Source organism: Daldinia loculata (assembly GCF_022478755.1).
Source record: "Daldinia loculata strain CBS 113971 unplaced genomic scaffold F4817scaffold_32, whole genome shotgun sequence".
Classification (NCBI taxonomy): domain Eukaryota; kingdom Fungi; phylum Ascomycota; class Sordariomycetes; order Xylariales; family Hypoxylaceae; genus Daldinia; species Daldinia loculata.
In genome coordinates, this window is record NW_026054886.1 from 121,044 (window position 1) to 145,323 (window position 24,280).

At 47.7% G+C, this 24,280-nt stretch overlaps 7 protein-coding genes across 7 annotated transcripts; 2 read left to right on the plus strand and 5 right to left on the minus strand.

Annotated features, from left to right (window-relative positions):
- Positions 1-2,264: 2,264 nt before the first annotated feature.
- On the plus strand, positions 2,265-3,311 carry F4817DRAFT_316971 (glycosyl hydrolase family 61-domain-containing protein; the record flags this gene model as incomplete). The annotated part of the gene is made up of 4 exons (XM_049300750.1): positions 2,265-2,325; positions 2,435-2,603; positions 2,726-3,106; positions 3,260-3,311. 4 exons carry the CDS (start codon positions 2,265-2,267, stop codon positions 3,309-3,311), a joined length of 663 nt encoding a protein of 220 aa, XP_049157979.1.
- Positions 3,312-3,840: 529 nt separating this feature from the next.
- F4817DRAFT_340928 (gamma-glutamyl phosphate reductase) lies at positions 3,841-5,621 on the minus strand. The gene is made up of 2 exons (XM_049303701.1): positions 5,151-5,621; positions 3,841-5,097 (listed from the first exon to the last, which is right to left on the minus strand). Exons 1-2 carry the CDS (start codon positions 5,449-5,451, stop codon positions 4,049-4,051), a joined length of 1,350 nt encoding a protein of 449 aa, XP_049157980.1. The 5' UTR covers positions 5,452-5,621; the 3' UTR covers positions 3,841-4,048.
- Positions 5,622-6,714: 1,093 nt separating this feature from the next.
- F4817DRAFT_359476 (MFS general substrate transporter) lies at positions 6,715-8,314 on the plus strand (the record flags this gene model as incomplete). Its single annotated transcript, XM_049306166.1, has 2 exons — positions 6,715-6,925; positions 7,011-8,314. The coding sequence occupies 2 exons, from the start codon at positions 6,715-6,717 to the stop codon at positions 8,312-8,314; spliced, it is 1,515 nt and encodes a 504-aa protein (XP_049157981.1).
- A 129-nt stretch (positions 8,315-8,443) lies between these two features.
- F4817DRAFT_149019 (tryptophan synthase beta subunit-like PLP-dependent enzyme) lies at positions 8,444-10,390 on the minus strand. The gene is made up of 3 exons (XM_049297956.1): positions 9,739-10,390; positions 9,187-9,558; positions 8,444-9,034 (listed from the first exon to the last, which is right to left on the minus strand). Exons 1-3 carry the CDS (start codon positions 10,094-10,096, stop codon positions 8,574-8,576), a joined length of 1,191 nt encoding a protein of 396 aa, XP_049157982.1. The 5' UTR covers positions 10,097-10,390; the 3' UTR covers positions 8,444-8,573.
- A 294-nt stretch (positions 10,391-10,684) lies between these two features.
- On the minus strand, positions 10,685-12,162 carry F4817DRAFT_316975 (ketol-acid reductoisomerase; the record flags this gene model as incomplete). The annotated part of the gene is made up of 5 exons (XM_049300751.1): positions 10,685-10,712; positions 10,786-11,453; positions 11,508-11,786; positions 11,852-11,883; positions 11,955-12,162. The coding sequence occupies 5 exons, from the start codon at positions 12,160-12,162 to the stop codon at positions 10,685-10,687; spliced, it is 1,215 nt and encodes a 404-aa protein (XP_049157983.1).
- Positions 12,163-12,703: 541 nt separating this feature from the next.
- On the minus strand, positions 12,704-14,113 carry F4817DRAFT_340946 (putative NEDD8 conjugating enzyme; the record flags this gene model as incomplete). The annotated part of the gene is made up of 3 exons (XM_049303702.1): positions 13,779-14,113; positions 13,632-13,719; positions 12,704-13,552 (listed from the first exon to the last, which is right to left on the minus strand). Coding segments are annotated over exons 1-3 (557 nt in total), but the record flags the coding sequence as incomplete, so codon positions are not given.
- Positions 14,114-14,260: 147 nt separating this feature from the next.
- On the minus strand, positions 14,261-19,593 carry F4817DRAFT_340948 (uncharacterized protein). The gene is made up of 2 exons (XM_049303703.1): positions 16,001-19,593; positions 14,261-15,947 (listed from the first exon to the last, which is right to left on the minus strand). Exons 1-2 carry the CDS (start codon positions 19,044-19,046, stop codon positions 14,926-14,928), a joined length of 4,068 nt encoding a protein of 1,355 aa, XP_049157985.1. The 5' UTR covers positions 19,047-19,593; the 3' UTR covers positions 14,261-14,925.
- Positions 19,594-24,280: the final 4,687 nt, after the last annotated feature.

Below are 24,280 nucleotides of genomic sequence, written 5' to 3' on the forward strand. Positions count from 1 at the left end.
GTAGTATACATTAGTAGTATACATTAGTAGTATACATTAGTAGTATACATTAGTAGTATACATTAGTAGTATACATTAGTAGTATACATTAGTAGTATACATTAGTAGTCTATAAGTTGTTGATGCAGCAATATCGTACCACTTTTTCCAACTTTTAATAGTAGACCCTTTTTCTTCTTTTCTTTTCTTAGTGCGTTAGACGGAATATTAACGCCAGTCGACATGAATTTACGTGAGTCATCCACATCCATTGCTTTTTCGTGTAGGATAGTTGTTATTACGACAACACGAAAGATGTAATTAACTACGGTTAGGTTAGGTAAAACGTTCTATGAATAGAAAGTTATGAGTATAATGATTGCTTACAGCGAAAAGTCTCAACACGAGAAATACTTAGGAACACTCCCCTGTACCCCTATGTTCCACTATCCTGCTCCTACCACCGCAGATATATGCATATTCAACTGGATAGTAACTGCATATACTCTACCTGCCCCTTTTTTACTCTTTCACATTATTATAGAAGTGAATTAGGAAGCTAACCTCAAGCAGCATATCGATACTATGACATGCAATGTGTAAGTGTTAAAATCAATATATATGTAAGCCCAGCCATCCCTATGTATAGCCAGTTTAGCCTCGTATCTGCGACTAGTTAGCTTCACTATTATTCAACTGCTGCATATCCATTTTATGCTGGTGCCTTACGGGCTCGATTCGCACAGAGCCAGAGAAGTATGCAGTACGGAACCGGGAGTACAGAAGAGGGGGAAAGGACAAAATCCCTCTCTCTTGGCTTTGCACCAAAGTCTTTAGAATACGGATTACGGTTAGCAATATTCGACACGTGAGACTGGAGCTTCTATGGGTCGATTCGCTTTGCATCTTGCAGGATTTTAAGGATATCAGTGTGGAGACAATGCATAGGATTCATTTACGTCAGAAAATATTTCCCGATACTGCTACATTCGATCTGAGTAGCGAGGAAGCTAGTCCGGGCCCAAGAGACCCAAAAGCAACTTACCCTTGGATTTCATTTCTCGTAAATATACTACAACACTCTTATTATTAAGAGGAACTACTCATTATAAATACCTATTAACTACTCTAACACCCGGTAGGATATATCTATCAAGGACGTCCAACTACTTCTTCTATCCTGCCATACTAAGGGGAAAGTAATACAAACCATTACCGTGCTTCCTTAGAGAATTAGTTATAATGTAAGTCTATAATATAGCTTACATATGTGTTCCAACTGTCCCTCTAGATTGAGTGTTTATATAAATATCAATTATCATTAAAGTCTACCTATATTAGTACGAACTGACACCCTCTATCTTTCAACTCGATATGGTCTCTGTTACATGGTTTTCCATGTTCTGGTTCCATAAAAGACTCCCAAGCCAAGCAAGGTTAACTACTATCTATACTCGTAGTCGTAACCTCATCTACATCGCGGTATGGAATCAGCTATGCCGCCAGCACCTTTTATCCTTCCACTACAACAGGAAGTTTTACTATTTTTATCATCATAATGTTTTCTACTTCTACTCGGGTTCTCGGATTATCCCTACCTCGTCGTATCTTGTCATTGGTGACGAATATGAGCAAGTAGGGGCCTCGAATAGTCAATCGGAATCAGCATTTTCCAGTGATGCTAAACAGGAAGCTGTTTGATGATTCCGTTCCTCACCATACTACCTCGAATAGCCTATACTAATCCGATGATGTTGGCAATCCCCTTATGATAAAGGTCGGTATTCTTAGTTTAGCCGTCGAGCGAATGCAATGCACCTCTTGTCTTGCTCTGTTGGTTCACCTACGAACCCCGCGTAAGTTGGCAGAATTAGGCCTGGAAGCTACTGTCACGAGGTGGAACGAAACAGTATGGAAACAACTTCGTTGTTCCGCAAGGAACTCTAAACTACCTATGAAGATCTATCGTCTATACATACTGGACAGTTCCTTTGTTCTAGATGTCTCATCTAGAATCCTGACAGCTACCTTATGTGAGTAAAAATGCTACAGCGGGATCTTGCGGCACGCATATATATCTATATTTTCGATTAGGGGTCACTCCGAGCTTCACAGGACGGGAACTTTTGTCGGAGAGCTTTATTCTCCCGGGCGAAGATGTATATATACATCGTGAGGAATTGACTGACCAAAGGAGATATCCACGCAAATCCAGCATCTGTTTCGTTTTCACATCACTTAACTTAGCTAGATACTTGGTCGTGGACCTCACAGATCATAGAAAGATGAAGTCAATCTCGCTTCTTGCTAGCGCGGTGGCTATCGCCAAGGTTTATGGTCATGGAGGTATATACAATTATACCATTGACGGCGCGGAGTACCCTGGGCAAGCCAGCCAATCACCCCTATCTCCGATCTAATTCCCCGACCTTTCTTCGCTAAAGAGATCTGCTAGGCATTACCCCTGGCTCCCGGAAGAAGGGCAGGTGTCGATCCAGCGCCGCTGGTGGCCCGACCCAATCTATCGGGCAGACCCATGAAATGTTCCGGGCCGGAGTAATATACATGGGTACACAGCCAGGGGCCGATGATGGTGTATATGGCAGATTGTCAAGGACCCGTGAGTACTTTCCCTTAATTGTCACAACGTATCTCTTCCCAGACCAACTCTCCAACGGTGGATGCGAGAAATCATCCTAGGTACCTTGTAGTCTATATTGTAGTGACGGCGGCTGATTACCGATAGTGCTACGAATGGGACGGCACCGGGAAGCGCTGGTTTAAGATCTGGGAGGCAGGCTACAACTCCAAGGGATTGGAGGGTGCCTATAACTACGGCACGGACATGCCCATCTCAACTAAGTACCGGTGGTGGCAAGACTACCTATGTAATCGAACATGGAAACTCCGTTGGTGTCTGGAACATCACCATTCCTAACCTGAAGCCCGGTAACTACTTGATTCGGCACGAAACCACCAATCTCGAGGCGAGCCTGCAGTTCTACCCTGAGTGTGCACAGCTAGAGGTCACTGGAGACGGTGATTCTACTCCCTCTGAGGATTACCTTGTCGAATTCCCTGGTGCATATAGCCCGGATGACCCTGGTTTATGGATGGCAGGCCAACTGTATAACCGCACAATCGGACACAGTATCTATGTGAGTATTGTGTTTCTTTTCTTCTCCTTGATATGCGTCTTTTGATTTAACTGCAGACAAGAAATAGCTTTCACCATTTATCCAACCTCCAGGTATCATCAATGTACTAAGATGAAATATAGAACTAACTATACTATGCCCGGCCCCAAGGTCTGGGATCCTTCAAAGGCTTAAAGGATGTTGTTTAAAGATGGAAGCTAATAACCTTAAAAACAATTGCCTCGTAAAGGTCATTCCTTCAAAGGTGTCCTAAAAAGTTCTAAGTACTTACTTTCTACTGGCCGATCTGTATTTAATGTCGTAAAGGGCTCCTAGGAACACGGTGATTAGTATTAATATCTAGCTTCAGCTGCTAGGTATAAGCACTATATTATAACACTTGTTAGTACATATTCAACTACTATCCCACTCGACCATCTGATGTTTGGAACACCTTGCACACAATGCTGCTTGGATATGTCTAGGTACCTTAAGGTGACAGACTTACCTGGGCTTCTCCAAATGTGTTGTACCACGATTCAAGTCTGAGGTACAACTAGATTTCATACACCTCCCTATTTTCACCTAGCCTTACTCACTACCCTGGAAAACCCGAATAAAATGATTAATGACATGATATCTTGATACGTACGGGTGACTTTAAAGAAAGCGCATGGCTCAATATAAATATACAGCTTCCTTTTACTCTATTTATAGTACGACAAGCAGAGGGAGCTCTCATGGGGGTCTCATCTACAATCAATACTAACGGGATATAATTTTACTCTTGGCAGCCAAGGACCGGGAGTTATATAACCACTATGGTCTTGCCATATAGTGTAATTCAAAGACTTTTATAACTTTTTGCCTACGCACTATGCTTCCTAAACGCCACTAGATTTCAACATATGTCGCTCCTAAAGCGCAACGACCTACAAGGGGAGTTTCTCATGTTTATAGCTCTTCTTTCCTTCGCCTTCGCCGTAGGCTGCCGTGACATGACCTTGCCCTCGGATTTTGTATTTGTATATCATGAGGCCTTCCAAGCCTACGGGGCCCCGAGAGTGGATTTTATTTGTGCTGATGCCAACTTCTGTCCCGAAACCGTACCTCATACCGTCGGCAAAGCGAGTTGAGGCATTCCAGTACACGCCTGCCGCATCTACGCTCGACATAAACTGCTCAGCAAGTTCCGAAGAGCTGGTTAATATTACGTCCGTATGCTTGGAACCGTGGGTGTTGATGTGGGCAATTGCTTCATGGATGTCTGTAACTGCTTTGACTGCAAGCGTAAGGCTGAGAAACTCAGTATCGTAGTCGGCGCTCTGGGCATCCTCGAGCTTTGTAGAGAGATCGGAAGGCAGCTTGCTAGAAAGTGCCGCTTTGGCTTTGGTATCGCAGCGTAATACGACGCCTTTCGCAATTAGGGCCTCGGCTACTGTGGGGAGAAGTGTGTCCAGAGATGATTCCTGCACTAGTAATGTTTCCAAGCTGTTGCACGCTGCGGGATAGCTGGTCTTAGAATCAACAATTACATCTGCTGCCATCTTCGGGTCTGCTGACTGCTCGAGAAAGATAGAGCATAAGCCATCGGCGTGGCCGAGGACCGGAATCTTGGTGGATGACTTGATATATCGGACCAATTCGTTAGAGCCCCGGGGGATTACAAGATCGATGTATTGATCGAGGTCTAGCAGCTGCGGTATTACATCTCTTGTGGTGACTAACTGGATGGCACCATTAGGGACCTTGGTCTTGTCCAGGGCTGCAGAAATGGCCTTGGAAATGGCAACGAAGGACTCTGTTGACTCTTTACCACCTTTCAAGATAGCGGCATTGCCTGATTTTACTGCAAGGGAAGCGATATTGGCAATAACCTCAGGTCGCGCCTCGAAGATGATCAGTAGAACGCCAATAGGACAAGTGACTCTTGTCAACTCCAGTCCATCATCAAGCTTAGTTCTTAAGGTAATCTTGCCGACTTTAATGCCATTAGTTTTACGCACATTGAGCCCAACTATGTTAGTGACTCACCGGGGTCCTCGAGACCTCGAACGTCAAGTATTCCTTTAAGCATGTCCTCCCATTTCCCTTTCTTGCCGAGATCTAACCTCGATACCAAACTTTGACTTAGCTGTCCATGCTCTGCTGCTAAGCGTGCGGCTTGGAGGTCACGAGCATTGGCGGCAAGTATATCATCCTTAGCAGCAGTTAAGCTATCGTATATGGCTGTTAAAGCATCGTTTCTCGCCGACTCGGATAGTGTAGCGAGTATATGCGATGCTTCTTTCGCTGATTTGGCGGCTTCTGAAGGGGATGCGTTTGTGAGAGACATTGCAAATGTGGAATATGGAATATGGAATGTGCCTATGTGCCTACATGCAGTGTAGCTCAGGTAGGTACCTTAAATAGTGTATATCGGAAGTTTGATGGCGTCGAGAAAACGATCTGAGTGGTTAATACCGGCTAAGGTTATCAACGGCCACTACCCACTAAAGATTTACCCTATCACCTGGGCAGTTACACAGACTATGTACCTGTGTAAGGCAAGCTAAGCCACAATAGACCTCAGCCTCTACACTGCATCCTCTATCTCTGCCACATGTAAAATACATTTGCACTTTACCATCTTCATGCAACTCAATATCGTCATCCAACAAGAACTACCACACCAACATCTGGTAACGTATTGTTTGAGACTTCATGTTAGCCTTCTTTTACTGTTGGCTCTTTACGAGGGCTGTGGGGTTCTCAAGGTGCGATAGCCGATGAGGATCCATCTTCCGAATATTCCGAATAAACATACCAATAACTTCCATACCTAAGAGCCTCTCATGGATAGTCTACAATCAGCTTCGGATAGCTTCCGGGATGTATTTGAACATACATCCGAAATAGAGTACCTAGGTAGGATTGTAACCTTGTCGACCTAGCCGATGGAGATCGCTCCTCTTGCCGGCTACGGTCTGGCGTATCGGAATCAATACCCGAACGGAATCACTGACCCAAGCAGCCGTCGGTCATAGTCTCGGTTTTGTCGGCATTTCAACTTTCAGATGCAGGCTTTCCCCACACAAAAGTAAAGCAGCAAATCATCCAACAATATCGACAGACAAGATTCTATTTTCCAATCTTTACGTCGTTTTGCTCATTCATCATCTCCAACACTCACTCTCTGAGAAACCCATTCTCATCGCTATAGCTATCCTCACATACGTAATAGGCTTTCACCACTGGTTGACTGAAGAAGCTCCCTTCACTAAGAGCCTTCCAATATCATAAAACCTATATTTCGCTTAGTTTTTTACCTTACCCCACCGATATCGGTTACCAGCCATTGTCTTAAAGCCAACACACCGCTAAGTGTTATTGCTCTGGTGAGCAAAAACAATTGGATATGGCTGTCGACCCAGAAAAGATGGACGAGAAGGCAGAGAACAATAAGTTGCAAGGAACGCGCCCAGAAGATGATGATACTGCCGCGTCTATAACCACCACGGACCGTGATGTGGAGGTTGAATCTATAGACGCCGTTCCTGACCAGCTGTTAACTCCAAATGGTATCTTGGTAGACGAAGAGGCTGCGGCTACAGTACCAATGGGCCGAGTTAGGTCCCAAGCATCATCTGCTCGGTCTAAGCCGCTGTCCATAGTGCCAAGGTTGAAACGGCGAGGTTTCCTTGCGCAGTTGACTTTGATCCCAGAGGTCGAGCGACCTTACGATTATCCAAACAAAGTGAAATGGACAATAACAGTTTTCATAGCCTTAGCGGCGTGCGCAGCGCCAATGGGGTCTGCCATCTTCTATCGTAAGCGAATATATACCTTCCATTATAGTGTAGCACAAACCCCCTTTAGTCAAGGTGTATTAGAAGACTCACCTGATCATATTAGCTGCCCTTCCGGACATGTCAAAGGACCTCGGTGCCTCACCAACAGTTGTAAATTTGACGGTAGCATTATACATGTTAGCAATGTCAATCTTCCCGCTCTGGTGGAGTTCTTTCTCCGAAACTCTAGGACGTCGTAATATCTATCTCTCGTCCTTCTTCTTAAACATTATCTTCTCGCTACTGAGCGGCCTAAGTGTCAATATTGGCATGCTTATTGTGTTTCGTATCCTATCGGGTGGTGCTGCCGCCTCCGTCCAAGCTGTCGGCGCCGGCACAATCGCCGATTGCTGGGAACCTCGGGAACGCGGCCGCGCCATGGGGTATTTCTATCTTGGACCGCTTATGGGACCCCTTTTGGCCCCGATCATAGGCGGTGCTCTCACAGAAGGGTTTGGCTGGAGGAGTACCGTATGGTTCCTAACTGCTTATGGCGCTGTCGTTTTCGTCCTTGTCTTGTTCTGTGTCCCGGAGACCTTGGCGAAACGTAAGCCTACGACTGCAGCCGAACCACCATCGCACCCTGACGGCCTGTCGCGCGTTTCTACTACACGCTCCGTGCAGGTGCACACTAAACAGGCATTCGTACAGTTAAAGAAGTGCTTTGTCGATCCGCTTGAGATAATCATGTACCTACGTTTCCCCGCTGTGGCAATTACGGTGTATTATGCTGCCATCACTTTTGGGTCGTTATACGTACTTAACATATCCATTCAATCGGCATTCTCGTCAGCTCCGTATGGTTACTCAGCTATCATCATAGGGCTTTTGTACCTGCCAAGCTCGCTAGGTTACTTTGCAGCGTCGCTGCTTGGCGGGCGATGGATCGACCGGATCATGGTCCGGGCAGCGGAGAAGGCCCAAAGATACGACTCCAATGGGAAGCTCATCTATCTACCCGAGGATCGTATGCGCGAGAACGCATGGATCTCCGCCACACTGTATCCTGGGGCATTAATCTGGTCCGGCTGGACAATACAGTATGGAATTCACTGGATGGCACCATCTGTAGCTAACTTCTTTTTCGGCGTCGGTAGTATGCTTGTCTTTAGTGCTGCTACCACTATGCTCACCGAATTCATGCCCCAGAGAAGTAGTAGCGGTGTTGCTCTTAATAACTTCGTGCGGAATATATTCAGCTGCGTGGGTGGTATAGTAGGCCAACCTCTCATCAATGCTATGGGCATTGGATGGCTGATGACTATGGTCGGCTTGATCGCCTGGCTAAGCGGCAACTTATCGATCTGGTTCCTGCGAAAGAACAGTCGGAAATGGAGGGAACAGATGGACAAGGCTCTAAGTAAATGAGCCCAACAATCATTTCGGATTATTTAATGAGAACGAGCCTAAGAGGCCTCGTTCATGACATAACGAGACGCTGACGATATGAGGAAATTTTGGAAGCATGTAGGTTGAGGTAGAGTATCATTTTAGTCGTATAGCGCCGCCTTCTCTATCATATAGGCCGAGTATTAGCAAGGCCCTCTAATTTAACCCCAAGATACATAAATTTAATTCACATAATTATATATTCACTACGTCTTCAAAGGAGAAAAAATTTCTATATTTACTTGGCTATTTCAGGACTCTCGGAGAATAGCTTACCCAAAGCCTCTAAACTGACATTCCCTCCGCTAAACACAATACCTACATCCCAACCGTCCTCACCAGCCTCGCGTTCGACCATTGCCCTAAAGTCTTCATTATACAGGGCGACGGCAAGGGGCACGGCGGAACTGGGTTCGATAACGACCTTAAGGCGCTCGTAGGCGAGGCGTAGCGCACGGATGATATCGGCCTCGCTGACGCTATAAAAGCCGGACACAAGGCGGCGCTCGTAGATGACGGACCAGGGAATGCGACCGAGCGGCGTGCGCAGACCATCCGCTACGGTTAATGAAGACACGGTTTCCACGCGAGTGCCCGACTCGTAGCCTCGCTTCGCGTCGTCGGCGCCCTGGAATGAGGGCTCCGATCCGAAGACCCGGATCCCGGTGCCTTCGCAGGAGAGGGCTACACCGGAGAGCACTGTAGGCGGTTAGTGTTAGTCACGGCTTGTTTTTAGAAAGGGGAAGAGGAGAGAGTATACGGTCGGTAGCCAGCATATGCATGTCTCTAGAATAACCGGACTCTTAAAGTAAGACTGAAAATAAGATAGTTAATCAAAAATAGACACTTACTACCGCCGCCACCACAAGGGGCAATAATGGCATCAAGCCCCTTCTTCCTCCCCGTCTTCTTTTCCGCCCCCTCGTTCCCGTCCTCCTCGGCCATCAGAGCCTCGACCTGCTCCTGGAACTCGAGGCCCAGCGTGCCCTGGCCCAGAATAATATCCGGGTGGTCGTAGGGCGGCACGAGGCGCGCGCCGGTGTCCTCGATGACCTTGGCGGTGACGGCCTCGCGCTCGACGCTCGTGCTGCCGCTGAAAATCACACGGGCGCCGTAGCCCTTGGTCGCGGCGATCTTGGGCGGCGCCGAGATCTTGGGCATTACGATGTGCGCGGGGATGCCGTTGGTGCGGGCTGCGAGGGAGAGCGCTTGTGCGTGGTTCCCTGGTTGGTTGGTGGTGGTTAGTTAGGTTAGGTAGGTTAGGTAGTCTTGAATGTGGTGAGTGTTGTGAGGCTATATTTAAATTACAATATCAGGGCAATATGAAAGAACATAGGTAGGTAGGTAGGTAGGTAGGTAGTCATGTATATTAATTAGCACAGTAAGAAACCCCAAAAACAAACCAGAACTATGCGTAACAACGCCCTTCTCCGGCCCTCCCCCCTCCAACCAGCCAGGTTCTTGCTTCAGCCTCTCGATAGCATGGAACGCGCCGCGGGCCTTAAAGGCGCCCACCTTCTGAAAGTTCTCGCACTTGAACCAGAGCCTCAGCTTCGGATTTGCCTTTCCCGCATCCGCATCCGCATCCGCATCCGCATCCGCATCCGCATCCGCATCCGCATCCGCATCCGTGCCGGAAGCTAGCGCCGAGAGCGATGCGCTCGTGACCACCGGCGTCCGGTGCACGAACGGCTTAATAAGCTCCCGGGCCGCTGCCACCGAGGCCCGCGTCAGGGGCGGCGACGTGGATGGGTCCGCCATAAGTTGGCTTTGAATTCCTTGATTCGGTCTTGCTCTGGGGCCAATGGGGAGGGTTTTAGTAACTACCTAACTAAAACTAAATGGCGTGAAGAGAGGTTGTAAAAGGTAGTATATATAGATAAGTGAGTAAATGGATGGGATGTCTTGTGAGGTAGGTAGGTAGGTTATGCAAGTCAAGGTCTAATTATCGTATACTTGGCCAATCCTCTTCAGATACTCTCAAGTCAAAGCTAACAAGATTATACCAAGACTGGCAAGGACTTGGTAGATGTTTAAGGCTAGCCTGGCCGCAAGAACTTCATCCAGTCAAAAATCTACGATTTGTTATTAAGGTCCGATAACGGAGAAAGCAACACTTGAGTACTTGAGGATCCGAAAGGAGTGAAAGTAGCCTGAAGACAATTGATTTTAAAAGCTTCATTGAAAATTCGACTAGGAACACTTTTTTGGGGGAATATCCCTAGATCTTCGTGAGACGACATTGGGGAATCCCGAATATAAGTACAAAAGCTCCCGTTGCCCCCGGGGAATATGCCACCACCTTTTAGTTTACCATTCCGATCCTCATAGTTTTAACGCCAAATGCACTTATTTTTGGTTTTCGGGTCGGAGAGATCTGTACGAAGAAATTGATTAGCCATGATCAAAGTAGTGTAAATTTGGACTTTCTAGTCCCGAGTGATTCTTACCTCACAGCCTTGCCGGCCTTCCAGATCTCCATGTTGCGGATCTCCTCCATCTCAGCCTCAAACTTCTGTCGGTAATCCTTCTGGCTGTTGTACTCGAGCGATCGCTTAGTCTCGGTACCATCCCTGACGGAGTCGTAGAGCTGGTTGAAGACGGGCTTCAGAGCGGACTTGAATCTCGGGGTCCAGTCGATGGCACCTCGTCGGGCGGTAGTAGAGCAAGCCTCGTACATCCAGTCCATGCCGTTGGCACCAATCAGAGGGTACAAACTCTGGGTGGCTTCCTCGACGGTCTCGTTGAAGGCCTCGCTGGGGCTGTGGCCACGTTCTCGGAGAACCTCATATTGAGCCAGGAACATACCATGGATACCGCCCATTAAGCAACCACGCTCACCGTACAAGTCAGAGTATACCTCCTTCTCAAAGGTAGTCTTGTAGAGGTATCCGCTGCCAACGGCAACACCGAGGGCCTGAGCCTTCTCCTCGGCCTTGCCAGTGACATCCTGGAAGACGGCGTAGGAGGAGTTAATACCCCGACCTTCACGGAAGAGCGATCGGACGGTTCGGCCAGAGCCCTTAGGGGCAACGAGGATGACGTCAATGTCATTGGGGACATCAACCTTGGTGATGTCCTTGAAGACAGGCGAGAAACCGTGCGAGAAATATAGAGTCTATAAATTGTCAACTTTTTTGCTTCTCAGAATTGGTGACTCATATCAACATACCTTGCCCTTAGTTAACTGGGGCTTGATAGCGGGCCACGTCTCGCTCTGGGCAGCATCACTGAGCAAGTTCATGACGATGGTACCCTTAGAGATAGCCTCGTCAACCTCAAAGAGGTTCTTGCCGGGAACCCAGCCATCCTGCTCAGCATCCTTCCACGACTGACCGTTCTTCCTGACACCGATGATGACGTTCAGGCCGTTGTCACGGAGGTTAAGACCCTGACCGTGACCCTGCGAACCGTAGCCGATAAGGGCGAGGGTATCGTTCTTGAAGTATTCCTTTAGGTGGTGTTAGCTATTGTCTCTATTTTCTCTTAGCCTAATTTCAAGGTTTGAGGACTTACCAAGAGCTTCTCCTTAGGCCAGTCGGCACGCTCTATATATAACGGTATTAGTCGATGACACCTATATAATGAATGTTCTTATATGATATTTAGCTTAACCTACCGTAGACCTCCTCGGAGGTTCCAGCGAAGTCAATGGTCTTGACACCGCGAACCTGCTGCTGAATAGCACCAGCTAGAGCAGGACGAGCCTTGATAGTAGTTCTGGCGATGTTGGACGCAGCAACGAAAGAACGTTGCTGGACGGCGGGCGAAGCCACTCGACGGGCCAATTGGCTACGAAGAGCCTTGGAAAAGCCTCTGGAAGCCATCGTGAAAAGTCTACTGAGTGGAGATTGAGGTGAGAAAGGGTGTATAAGACAACTTAATGGGTATTACGATGTCTATAAATGCGCTGTTGTTTTACAGATCAAAGTTTTTTACCCACGTTTTTTTATTTTTTTTATTTTTCCATTTTTCATTTTCCATTTTTCATTTTTCCAGGGTCTTGGGAGCTCCTGCAAAAGAGCTTAAACTGCGACTTCGGCGCTGAGTCGAATCAATCCGTTGCCCGCAGGCCAATGGTGGGGTAAATCACCGGTCCGGTCTGGCTAGAGCGGGCCTTGAGGCTTGGGGTGCAGTGGTTTCATCGTACAGGTACACGGTACACCTGGCTTCCTAAAATAACCCGTATACAAGTATAGGTAGTTTTGAAGCCGCTTTCTAGTACAGGTACCTAGGTACTATTGCGATTAAGCACCTAAGGGAAAATTCCACGTCTTCAATAGGCGGTGACGATGGAGTCGCCATCATAAATTGGTTAATTAGGTAAGCACTGGGGAGGAATGCATAAGAACACCCACGTAAATCCTGTAGTGATAATTTCGTATAATTTCGTCATATTCATATACTACTATCTATCTATCGTGATGTGGTCATTGGTCGTCCATGGAAAGGAATAAGCATAATGCCTGGCCATAAAGTGATTTATAGCTGCAAAATACTAAAAGCAGAGACGATATTGACAGTCTCCTTGATGCCTTGGAGTAAATGCGACACCCTCATAAACGCCTTGCTATGTGCCGTCCGCAAAGCCAGTCTAAAACTTATTCCTTTGGTCTCATCTTGCCCCCTTACATTTGAGCATCAGCCGATCTGCATAGGGTTCCTTATTGTGCCAGCTCGAGTATATCATATAGTCCGACTGGACTGAAACGCCTTTTTGTTCGCAAAATGCCTCGTCGTTAAGTCCTTTACATCCTGCCAGTTCTTACCTACCTGCAGAGAGCACCCGATCGTATGTAACTCCACGTATCGAACCACCGCTCATAGAGGCACGCACGTTTCTTCGGAAGTTGTCGCGGCTCGAACGTAGATCGTCTGCAGCTTCTTTATTTAGAGGATCCGAGGCGTTCGGTTCGAGAAATAGGAACTGTAGACCGACAATGACAGCGTTCAGGTTAAGCACCGGTTTCCAGTCCTCGCGCAGAATATTCAGGCACACCTTGCCCTCGAGATCGATGTTGGGATGGTAGATCTTTTGCTGACAGCGCACCTTGGGCGGCTCATGCGGGTAGTTCGGGCCCATGGTGAATGTGAAGGTGAATAATCCGTTCTGGTAGATGCCCTCATCCGGTGTGATTTCGAGCACGAAGTTGAGGATATCATCCGGGTCGGGGAATATCGTTTTCATAGTCGATCCTAAAGATAGCTCGGAGAGATCTAATTCAAAGCGATAACAAGAATAGTCAGTATACCAAAACTAAGATAAACTACTAAATAGCAGAATGTTGATAGTTACCTTTTTGTACCCGTAGTTGAGCGGGTGTGACCTTCTTCTTTTTCCCAGCTGCGCCATCAGCATTTTCTGCTTTTTGCTGGGCAGATTTCTGTACAATAACCGTTAGAATATGTTATATAGTAAGATACAACGACTGGTGCGATTCACCATAGACCATATCTTCAACATCGTGGGGGTTGTAGAGCGGAGGCTTATTTGTTAGAATGAGTCGGGTGGATATGAGGCGGAAGAAAACACTGGTGCCGGCTCGGAATGAGGGTTGTAGGTAGATGCAGCGAGGCAGGACGAGGAGTAGTATGCTGCGTTAGGTAGGTTTTTATGATATTTACAAAGTAAAAAAGATAAGGAAGGGTAGAATGGCGGACGCCGTCTCGCGTGATGAGACAACTTAGTGTACCTGCTACCTGGTAGAATTAAAGGCTCAGGCATTAGGTACCTGTAAGTTTGGAAGCCTCGCGTTGCCACGCTGGGCAGTCATGATCCACTCGGCTTCCCGGTATCGAATTACTAGCGAGGTACGTCCCGCAACTTTGCCCCTCCTTCTCAATGTCAACATCCATTAGTCATGTACAAACCCGAACACTTCAGCAAAGCAAAACGGTACATTAGGTACCTAGGTACATATCATTCTTTACATCGAACATTTCAAATCAAAATCAGAATAAACACAACAGTATTCAGGATATTTCATCCTTATTTCCTTCTAGCTAGAGATTAAATCTATCCTCAGATAATATGCCAACAACCCCATTGAGCCAACTATTTTTTAACCCCAGAATCGGTCCTGAGACCCAAGCCAATCGCTCATCTAAGGTTGCTTTCCTTGCCTTGGTAATAACATCGGGCTACCTAACCACCCTCCAATCCTGTTTGGTCCTTGTTCAGATCCTATCCTTAGGCATCCAACTCCTTCCATTTTCCAACCCCATAACATAGTCTGAGAACTAGCTGAAATTATTGTACAAGAAATACTCGACAGAGAGGAAGACTGCGAGCATCAACGACTAATTTCCGATATATAAGATGACAAATGACAAATGACAAACGAGTTACAAGTTGAAAGAAGTAGAAGAATCTGAGACAAGGAAACCCAGGTCGTACTCGTACACCGAGATTTCGGCAATATCTACAAGAGTATAAGACGCATAAAACTCCAAAACACCAACAAAAACAAACCGTATTATATAAATAATCCCTGACCTCCTTGTTTGCTAAACGAATGGTATCATCTAATGCGATGAATTTGAGGGTATCTCCGCGCACAACACAAGCACTAAAAGGACAAGCGACCTTATTAAAATCCCTTAAATGGATCATCTCGGAAGTAATCTTCTTCTCCTGCCCTACTTCCGGAATGATAAGAATCTGTGCCGCGCGTGCCACGAGAAGCGTAGCTATCCCGATGTCTGCTTCGGCTACGGCGACGACGAGCTTCTTTACTCCGTCGACGGGCTCTGTATCGCCACTCCTCTAGCTCGTCTGGATGGTCTTCGAATCGCGGGAATGCCAACGGGCTAATAAAAGCCTCCATCCGCACGGTGCCGATCGCTTCGAAGAAGTTACCTGGTGGTCGAGATGATGCTTCCGACGTTCGTTGGGAACCAGCGGTGCTCATACCCCAGGTCATGTTGCTGGATCCCTGCGACTGATAGATATCAGACGAGCCCGCCGTATCCACGCTGTTACCCGCGGTACTGTTGGTCGAGGCATGATAGGAGCTGCTATGGCTTGCCGGTCCCGAAAAGCCTCGGAACGAGAGCGGCGGGGGGATGTGGCCACCAGTATTACTCCTCTTACGACCGTGAAGAATAACCTGGTTTGCCCGTTCATGTACTCGTTCATGTGACCTTTCATGGAATCGCGGGATGAAGGGGGGTTCCGCTGCGTCGTGCGACAGGTCACGCTGATGAGCAGGTATCGGAGGGAACGTCTCTTGTTGGGCTGATAGGGCTTCCTCTAGATGATTGGTGGTCGTAACAGGGTCATGGCGGGCCATCAAAGCAGGATTCTTTCCCTTCGTTAGCCTAATCGAGTCACGAATGCCGCCCCTTTTAGCTTTTATCTGAGGCGCTTCGAAGTCTGGCGCCGGGCCGATATTTGGGGAGTTAGCTGTTGGGATGATCTCGGGGACATCTTGCTGTGAATGCGCCAGGAATGACAGTGCTGTCAACCAAAGGTAGTGACGCTCAGCTGTTGTGGCGGTAAACTTCAATGCTCTCTGTGGTGTTAAGATAAGGATAGAGCGATTGAAGATCTGGGTGCTGCCTTTGGGTGGGGGATTGTCATCCTTTACATCGAGCACAGATTGTATGGTCACTATAATCTGGTCAGTGGTGTCGTCCTAAACCTAGTAGTTCGGTAGTACTTACGCTTCCGGCCTGGTTTGCCCATTAACGCATTGCCAGATGCAGGTTGTTTGCTGCTCCACAGGATCGCGCGTTCATAAGGCGCGAGCCATACCCACCGCTTGTGACGGTCGTTGCTATTCTCCTCCCCGCGGCCGGCACCATCGGCTACACCAAAAGACTTACGTCTTCTAACATACTTGAACATCCATTCGCCAACCATTGTCTGCGCGATAGCATCTACCACACTTGATGATTGTTGGTTGCTACCGACGGAACCCGTGTTCGTATTTTCGGTGTTTGCAGTGTTGGTCGAAGGCTGAGATCTATGGCTACGGTATCGAGACCCGCCACGCTCCCGTCGAGGGCTGGTGATGTCGTTGGTCGGCAGTGGCGGGAGACCCGGGCTTTCAGGGGCCTCTTCCGAGGGAGACATGGGCGGTGGTGGCGAACGGCTACCACGTCTTCTGGGCCTCTGGTTCTGGGGTATCGCTGCCGCTGAACGGGCTTTGCGGATGCTACTGGTCCTATACACGCTAGCTTTCCTGCCTCTACGAGGCCAATGTTCGCCATTGTAGGTAGGACTACGTTGGCCGTCGCTCGGGGCACTAACGCTAAACGGTGGCTTCCTTGAGCTCGCTCTCGTAGGAATTGGGAACGGGGGGTCCTTCGATTCGAGCAAGTCGGGGGTCCGCGAATGGCCTTGATGTGAAGCAATACCGCTCTGAATCATTGCTGATTTTCGCATAACGCTGGCTCGGGAACCCGTACTGTATGCTAACGGTCTACCGGCTGCTCCAGTGGCCACCTTGGGAGACAGTTTTCGTGTTAGACCCTCTGGGGCCTCAGCGAGGCGGAAACTACTGTAAACTTCTGGAACTCCGATCTTGCTCAGGATACTCGTCGATTGTCTAACGGCGGCTTTACCTTGTTCGGGAGAAGCAGAGGCTGCGCTTGATGCTACTCGCTTGTTAGGTTTACTAGGGCCAGTTTTAGGTCTCGGGGCAAGTGCAGTACGGTATTCGGAGTCGCTCTGGTCCTCACCAAACTCGTCCTGTTCATCTGAGCTTTGAACATCGAAGCCCGCGAATAGGCTACTTATACGATGCGGTCGCCTAACGGGGGCCTTAGCACTAGATAACGGACCATCATCGTTGTTGCCAGGATATGCGTCCCGCGTTTCTAAGCCGTCGACGGTGGGCGATGCTGGTGGCGAAGTAGGCAATTCGGCCGAAAAGCTTCGTCTGTTACTTTCGAGGCGACGTGGGTTTCGCGGAGGAATGTGTCCAGGCACCGGTGTGAAATTTTTGCTCTCATCGGCCGTCGCAGTAATAGGAGTGGTGGTAGTAGGGGACGAAGGTCTTGAAGAGATCGCAGACGGATGAAGATGTGGCGGTAATTTGTCAAGCCTCTTGTCAACCCTGATCTCATCTGTCTGCACAGAAATCGACCTCATGGGATTCGACTGCAAGATAGAAACCTGGCATCCGAAGTCTTTGACGTACTGAGGTAAACGATGCTCACGCGGACTCGACGGTCGACTAGTTGGTGGAACTATGCTAATGCTCGGTATCGAAAGTGGGGGAGTAACTAGCTGTTGTTTAGGCACGACGGGTTCTGTTTGAGTGGCAGCCGATATCAAAATCGTGGCGGCAGCGGGCTTCGTCTCCACGATTACTGGTTGAGATGTGACGAGTAAGGGCGCTTTCTCCGATGTCTGAGATGCGGCTGATACCATCGGTTTTGTTTTAGGTGACTCCATTAGTCCTGGCTTGTTCACATATACCCTCTTGCGACTCTGGTTTGCTTCAATCTCACCCTCAACTCGAGATGGACTTTCTAAGCCCATCTGCTTCTCACTTTTCAAGACAGGCTCTGGCGTTGCTGGCTTTGCCGGTACTGCCCTAGGAGATGGTGGTGGTGAGAATTGAACACCCGTGTCAGTATACTGTACCTTCTGAGATACCACAGAGTTCTCGTCATCTTCGCGAATTCCACCTTCGAGCCTATCGAGTACGGTTTGGTTCATAAACAGTCTACTTCGTACAATGCTACCCGGTCGTATCTGGCTATCATTGCTCTGGTTACGTCGATGAGATTTAGACATAATACTATCTCGACTTTGATTTCGGTTGTGTCTTGCAAGCGAGAGTACACTTTGGCGACCATCCGGATCCGTCTGGTAATCATCGTCGTCGTCGAAGTTGAGCTCATCGGCAAGACTGTATCCGTTCATCTTGCCAAAGCCGGGTCCGCTCATCACCGAATACCGGACGCTATTGGTCATGCTCATTGTTCGTACGCTAACGCCATCATTTTCCTTCTCGGTGTCACTCTCGGGTTTATCATGATTCCCGTTGATTTGTGCTGCCTGTAAATTGGCAACCTCCTCTAGAACGACTCTGAGACGGCTCTCGGCAACATGTATCTTTCGCTCGTATCGGCGCCTTTCTTCGTCCCACTCATCTTTCTCCTTAGCCCAGAGATCATGGACTCTCTGAGAATCTTCCTCTTGCGTCCGGACTTTCTTCTGTGCAGCTTCGAGCCGTCTCCTAGTCTCGGTTATCGCGTCGACAGCTTCATCACGTTCCTTTGCTAACTCGCCTATAGCTGACGAAGTCCCTCCTTCGAGCAGGGATAATTGTCGCTTCAAAGACCTGCTCTCCTTGGAAGTATTGGATAGGTTGGTCTGGAGAGACTCCTGTTCCTCCTGAGTAGCATGTAGTGAGCTTTCAAGGCTTTCGATTATCTTGAGTTTCTCTTCTTGGTCCCTTCGTAAGGACAGAATCTCCGACACCAGGTTCGCATGAAGGGTAGGTGTAAATCGGCGAGGGTCGAAAATGCTGTTGTTTTCGTCGGTCTTTACATCTTTCGACAATCGCTTGCTCTTCTTCTCCATCTTATCCTGTGGCAACGGGGGAGGAGGGGAAGACGAACCCCCCGGCGGAGTAGCAGAACGACGCGACTTCTTTGAGTTTCGCGAGGGCGTCCGGTAAGGTGTCTCAGTGGGAGCTGGCAGTGGTGAAGCCGCAACACTGCTCAACTCGTCTTCGGTTTCCCACACGGCCATGTCTGCCAGTATTCGCGATCTAGCCCGGTTTCCCGGTCGAAGATGGCGGCGTCTATGAGACACAGAACAGAGCAGGCTAAATTACATCGACTCCAGATTTGCACCTCTTTTGTTCAATCTTAGAAAAGGGTCCAAACGCCAGGCTCCACCTACATATACACCCCCTGTCGCCAGTGGGGTGATTTGTTCAGCGTGGGAAAGAGTGACGATGTGCGAGTGGACTCTGCATTAATACAACTATGTAACTCCGCAATTAGCACTAATCCCTCCAAAGGCATGGGATGCCAGGGATGGATGTGAGCTTGTACACTTTAGAACATACCAGGCGTAATGAATGGTAAGTAATGGAAATTACCGTCTGTCTTGTATTGTCAGCTTCGGTCAGTTATTTTACAGAGTTTGATTCTATCATTTCTGCTACGGTTGGTCATTATGCTTTAGACGGCACGAGACCCATACACTTCAGATGTGCATCTAGCTTGAGAGATCAAGAGGTAAAATAGTAAGATATAATCTGTACTTACCTAAGCTTCCTTAGATACGATTCCTAGTTCGTTCTGTATTTTCCTTGGTCGAGTAGCAATGGTTGATAAGAGTAAAGTCGAGTAAACATTAACGCATTACCCTTATGCTTAGCAGGCCGTTATAGAATTAGAACCAGTATAGATATGCTCCAGCTTACTCAAGCCAATTGGACGAGACTCGAGATGACGTGTACATATATGGAAAGATATACTAAAAGCATGCGCCTCAAAGGTGAACTAGTTCCTATCGAAGACTACAGTTAGCTATTGCGGTTTTATAGTCTAATAAGAAAGGGACTATAGAAAACCCAATATCGGCGCTTTTCAACTTACAAAAATATACAAGTTAAAAGTTGTACAACGAAATGAAACGGTTTGTCAAGATATGCCAGTCAAAGAAGAAAGTTCGCGCTCATGTGAAATATAATCAAAAAGCTTAGGCCGGCAGTCATTGCGTTATGTCGGACGTCCAAGACGCTCGGTTGGATATGCACGAGTTGGGGTAATGGTAATGGTAATGGGTTTCCCCAGAGAACGCAAGGACAGGACGGGTAAGACAGAGCGAATGGTCTGGTAAACGGGTAGAACAATCCGAGAAAAGAAAGAGAAACAAAAAAGGAGAGGACGTAGTTCGCGGTTTGCGGTTCGCGGTTCGCTACCGTACCGAATCGTTGTCACAACTGAAACGGAAAGGAAAAAGCAAGATAGAGTAACTAATCGTAGAACAAGTTGACAAGATATCAGAAGCAAAGAAAACAGCCCATAGCCAACCAGGTTCTAGCGTCGTATGTACACTACGAAGTAATCCGTAATAATACCCACTCGACATGGGATACAGGGCCAGACCATGACGCCAGGATAAAAGTGATAGGTAGGCAGGTAAGGTACACGAAGGGTAGAAAACGCAAGAGGCAAGAAATGACCATACATAGTACACAATCGAACGTGGAGCATGGGTAGACAACGCGGGAGGAGATACGTTACTAGTCCTTTGCATAGTATATGCGGAGTAGTGATAGAAGCTTAACATATTCTGTCTTTTGTACATACATAGTATGTTGCTTCCATGCCCGTACTGCCATAATACTCTCGTGTTCGCAAAGCCCAATCACCAGCCGTAATCAAGCATTTGACAGCATCACAGCCTATGAGCGTGCTAACTTACAAGGTGACAGGCAAGTGACAGACACACGCTTGACAAGATTATCAGGGGTCAAATTTGACCAAGCGGTTCCAAATCCGTGGAATATGTAAGCAGGTGCTAAAATCAAGAGAAGGTAACGGACGAGGGTTCCCCTGAATAACTACCTAGGTACCTAAAGTTAAGGTAGCTAATATGGAACTGTCGCCCAAATGGCCCGCTGTAATAGCTTGGCTTCTTGGCAAGGCAGGGCCTAGCTACCAGGTAGGTACCTTGCCGTAGCAAGGCCATGCCGTTCCTAGGGAGGCTAGAACGCCAATCCAAACGGGGGGCGGGGCTTAACGGCAAAGGGATAGCGATGTGGTAGGTGACAAGCTACCGTCAAGCTACCGTCAAGCTACCGTCAAGCTACCGTCAAGCTACCGTTGAACTAAGCGACCTTAAGGAGGAGAGGTCTAATTGGAAGCAAGTTGTTGCAGTTACGGGATGAGGCGATGACTGGCTGCTTGTTGAGTTGGAGGACTCTCAATGGTTCAAGACTATCGATTTGCTGAAGAAAGCCTTTGTTCTCGTCACTTAGCCACGTATACTACGTAGGATTTGGCATCTGCAAAGAGCCGCTTCTACGCACGTTCGGCGCGTTAGCGCATCAGACAAGCGACAGCGGACGAACTGCAGAATGTGGACCAGTCACAAGTAATTTACAGGGAACTTACAGGGAACTTACAGGGAATATTAGCAGCATTTTAATACTGGCAAACTGGGCTGGCCCTTTCTATGTAAGCTGTCCAGGGGGTTCGCCTGAGATGAAGCGAGATGTACCTATCCCGCTGGGTGACGAATTTCGAAGAGGAAACTCGACCGAATTCCGAAAAAGCTCAGACGAGTTACTACTTCGTAGATAACCTAGGTTGTTAATGTAATTCGAATACTAGCTAGGATATCTTAAAATGTGATGTCGAATAGGAAGCTATGGCAGCTATTTACACTACAATGCCGATCTGACATGTTTCCCCAACTGTGCCTCCCATTTCAAACTGCTACACATCGGACATAGTTACTGCTGTACATGTAACTGTTTATGTCCCACGATTGGATAATTCGTATGTATGTTGATTCGTACCTAAGGTAACCCTGAACGAACCAGCGCGGATGATACCCTGAGAAACGTTCAAACCCGTCGAAGTCAGGCATTCATTCCAAATGATCGCTCATCTAAGTACCAATCCCACCCCGAGTGATGTTGAAGTGCATATGCAAGGCACAACCGTTGATAGACATGCATGGGACGGACCACCGACAAGGACCCTCGACGATGAACATTTTAGCCATGATCTGTTAGCCTCATTGAGAATAAAATACTACTCTTAAGAACGACCATTAATATACCTCTACACATATCACCAAGGCCTTGTACATATTACCAAGAGATATCGCTTATGATTATGCGCTCTCAATTCGACTGCAGGTCAAAGGTCGACTACCCGGATTGCAGAGTCTGTGGGTGGACGGGCACAGACGATCATAGACTAAGATCAGATATCGTATGCAGCCGGCTGGAACCCAATTGCTCGGACAGTGGACACGCAGAGCCCATAATCATATCCAATGCCGAGTTTTTGCATACCTATTTGATATCTTGCAAGACATCTCAACACGCAATCCGTAACCAAGATAAAGATGTATCGAAGGCCCTTCGGAATATTCCATCGTCATTGTTTCATAATAGCCTATAAGCCACTTACTGAAGTTGAGCTATATACAAGCTCCCCTTGCTTTTAAGGGTCTTCTGATGATATGATAATTCCCTTCGCTTTGCTTCGAGAACGAAGTGAGTTTTGCAAATCCTTGAACTACCGGGCGTCAGGAGTCAGGCATTAGGATGTAAGGACCAGCCTATTAAACTTGACAGGTGAGTCTCGGCCCCTTCCGGCGGCAGCTAGGTACATTGGCCGCGGCCCGTCGCGTACAGTTAGGTCGGGTTCTGAGGCAATATTTCTGAGGCTGCCCAAGCATATCGCTGCCGAGGTGTCGAGGAGACTTACCTGTCATATCGGTATTGACTTCACATGTTTCAAGGACGACATAGGGCGACATTCGCGCAGGCGCAGGCGCAGACGCAATCGATGCAGAGAACCCGACAAAATCACCCTTCCATCGACAGCCGGATGCGACGGTGACCGATGTGACGGGACCTGCATCACCCCGGTCTGGAGAAAAAGGTAACCCTGCTTTACGATCAACCAAAGCACTTCTTACCCAAGCCTTACCCATGACATGACCTTTCAGGGGGAAAAGTGAAGCACGTGTTTCCACGCCGCTAGCAAGGTCTAAACACCTACATACAAAGAGCCGAGAAGAAACAGGTTTCTTCATACTTTGGAACGACTTGATCTTTTACTATGCTAGGCATGTAATAACTTTGCAGCTCGCGAGTCGCAAGGCTTAGTACATAGAACGCCAGGGTTTTTCAGATAGGCCACCCTGTGCGGCTGAATGATAGGCTCAAATAAATAAATAAATAAATAAAACGGTCCCTAATAATAAAATTGATATTCCCCTCTGTCCTTACACAAGGGGCTTTAATGAGCCGCTTAAAACTGTCATATCGCCAAATACGCTGTAAATACCTACCTGGGAGGTACCTAAGGCTTTTTAATTAAGCAATAGGAGATGATCAAAAGATAAAGACGCGCAACTAGCCCCGGTGCCATTGATAGTGTTAGTTTCAGCTTTTACATATCACGCCAGTTTTAGTTGACCGAGACGGAACATGGCGTGTCCCCGACAATTCGGGCGCCAAGCTTGGATTACAGTAGGTAGGTAGTAGTAGGATCAGAAGCCCAACTTGTTCCAAGATCTAGTTATGTAGGACAGTACATAGCAGAACTACTACATAAATTAGAGCCATTGCGACGCTCTCGGCGTGGACACACTTCAGTCACTTTCTATGCAACTAAACTTGACGGGCTACCTTACCCATTACGTCCATTACGTCCATTACGTCCATTACGTCCATCACAAAGCTAAATTGGGATATCGAGCTTAATATGAGCTCTCACTGGGATCTTCTGAAACTTAGCAACTTGGCAACTTACATAGCTACCTACCAGGTACCTCATCACGGCCGGTAAGGATCCCTCGAAGGATTTCGAGAATATTCCCGACAGTCTGGGGTCTCACTGTTAGAAATGAGCCAACGCCAATCAAGACTTTCGTCAGCTTTTGATAAAGCCTTTAATCGTATCCGTACGTACGGAAGAATTTGATAGCAAACATACATAGTACCCATGCTTTGATGAAGTCCCACTCGCAGAGCAGCGGCAGGAGAAATAGCCACAGCCAACAGCCACGCTATGTATCATGGTTTCCTCTCTGTGCGTGCGGCCCGTCTCTCGTGTTAATATTGCGGATGTTAGTTAGTCCAAAAAACTTGGGGAATCCCGCCCGCCAAAACAGGCCACGCAGCTCCGAATGTGAGTTCCGCGAAACTAATACGACGGTGCTTGTGTTTTGCGGACGGGGAGAGAGAGAGAGAGAGAGAGAGAGAGAGAGAAAAAGAAAAAAAA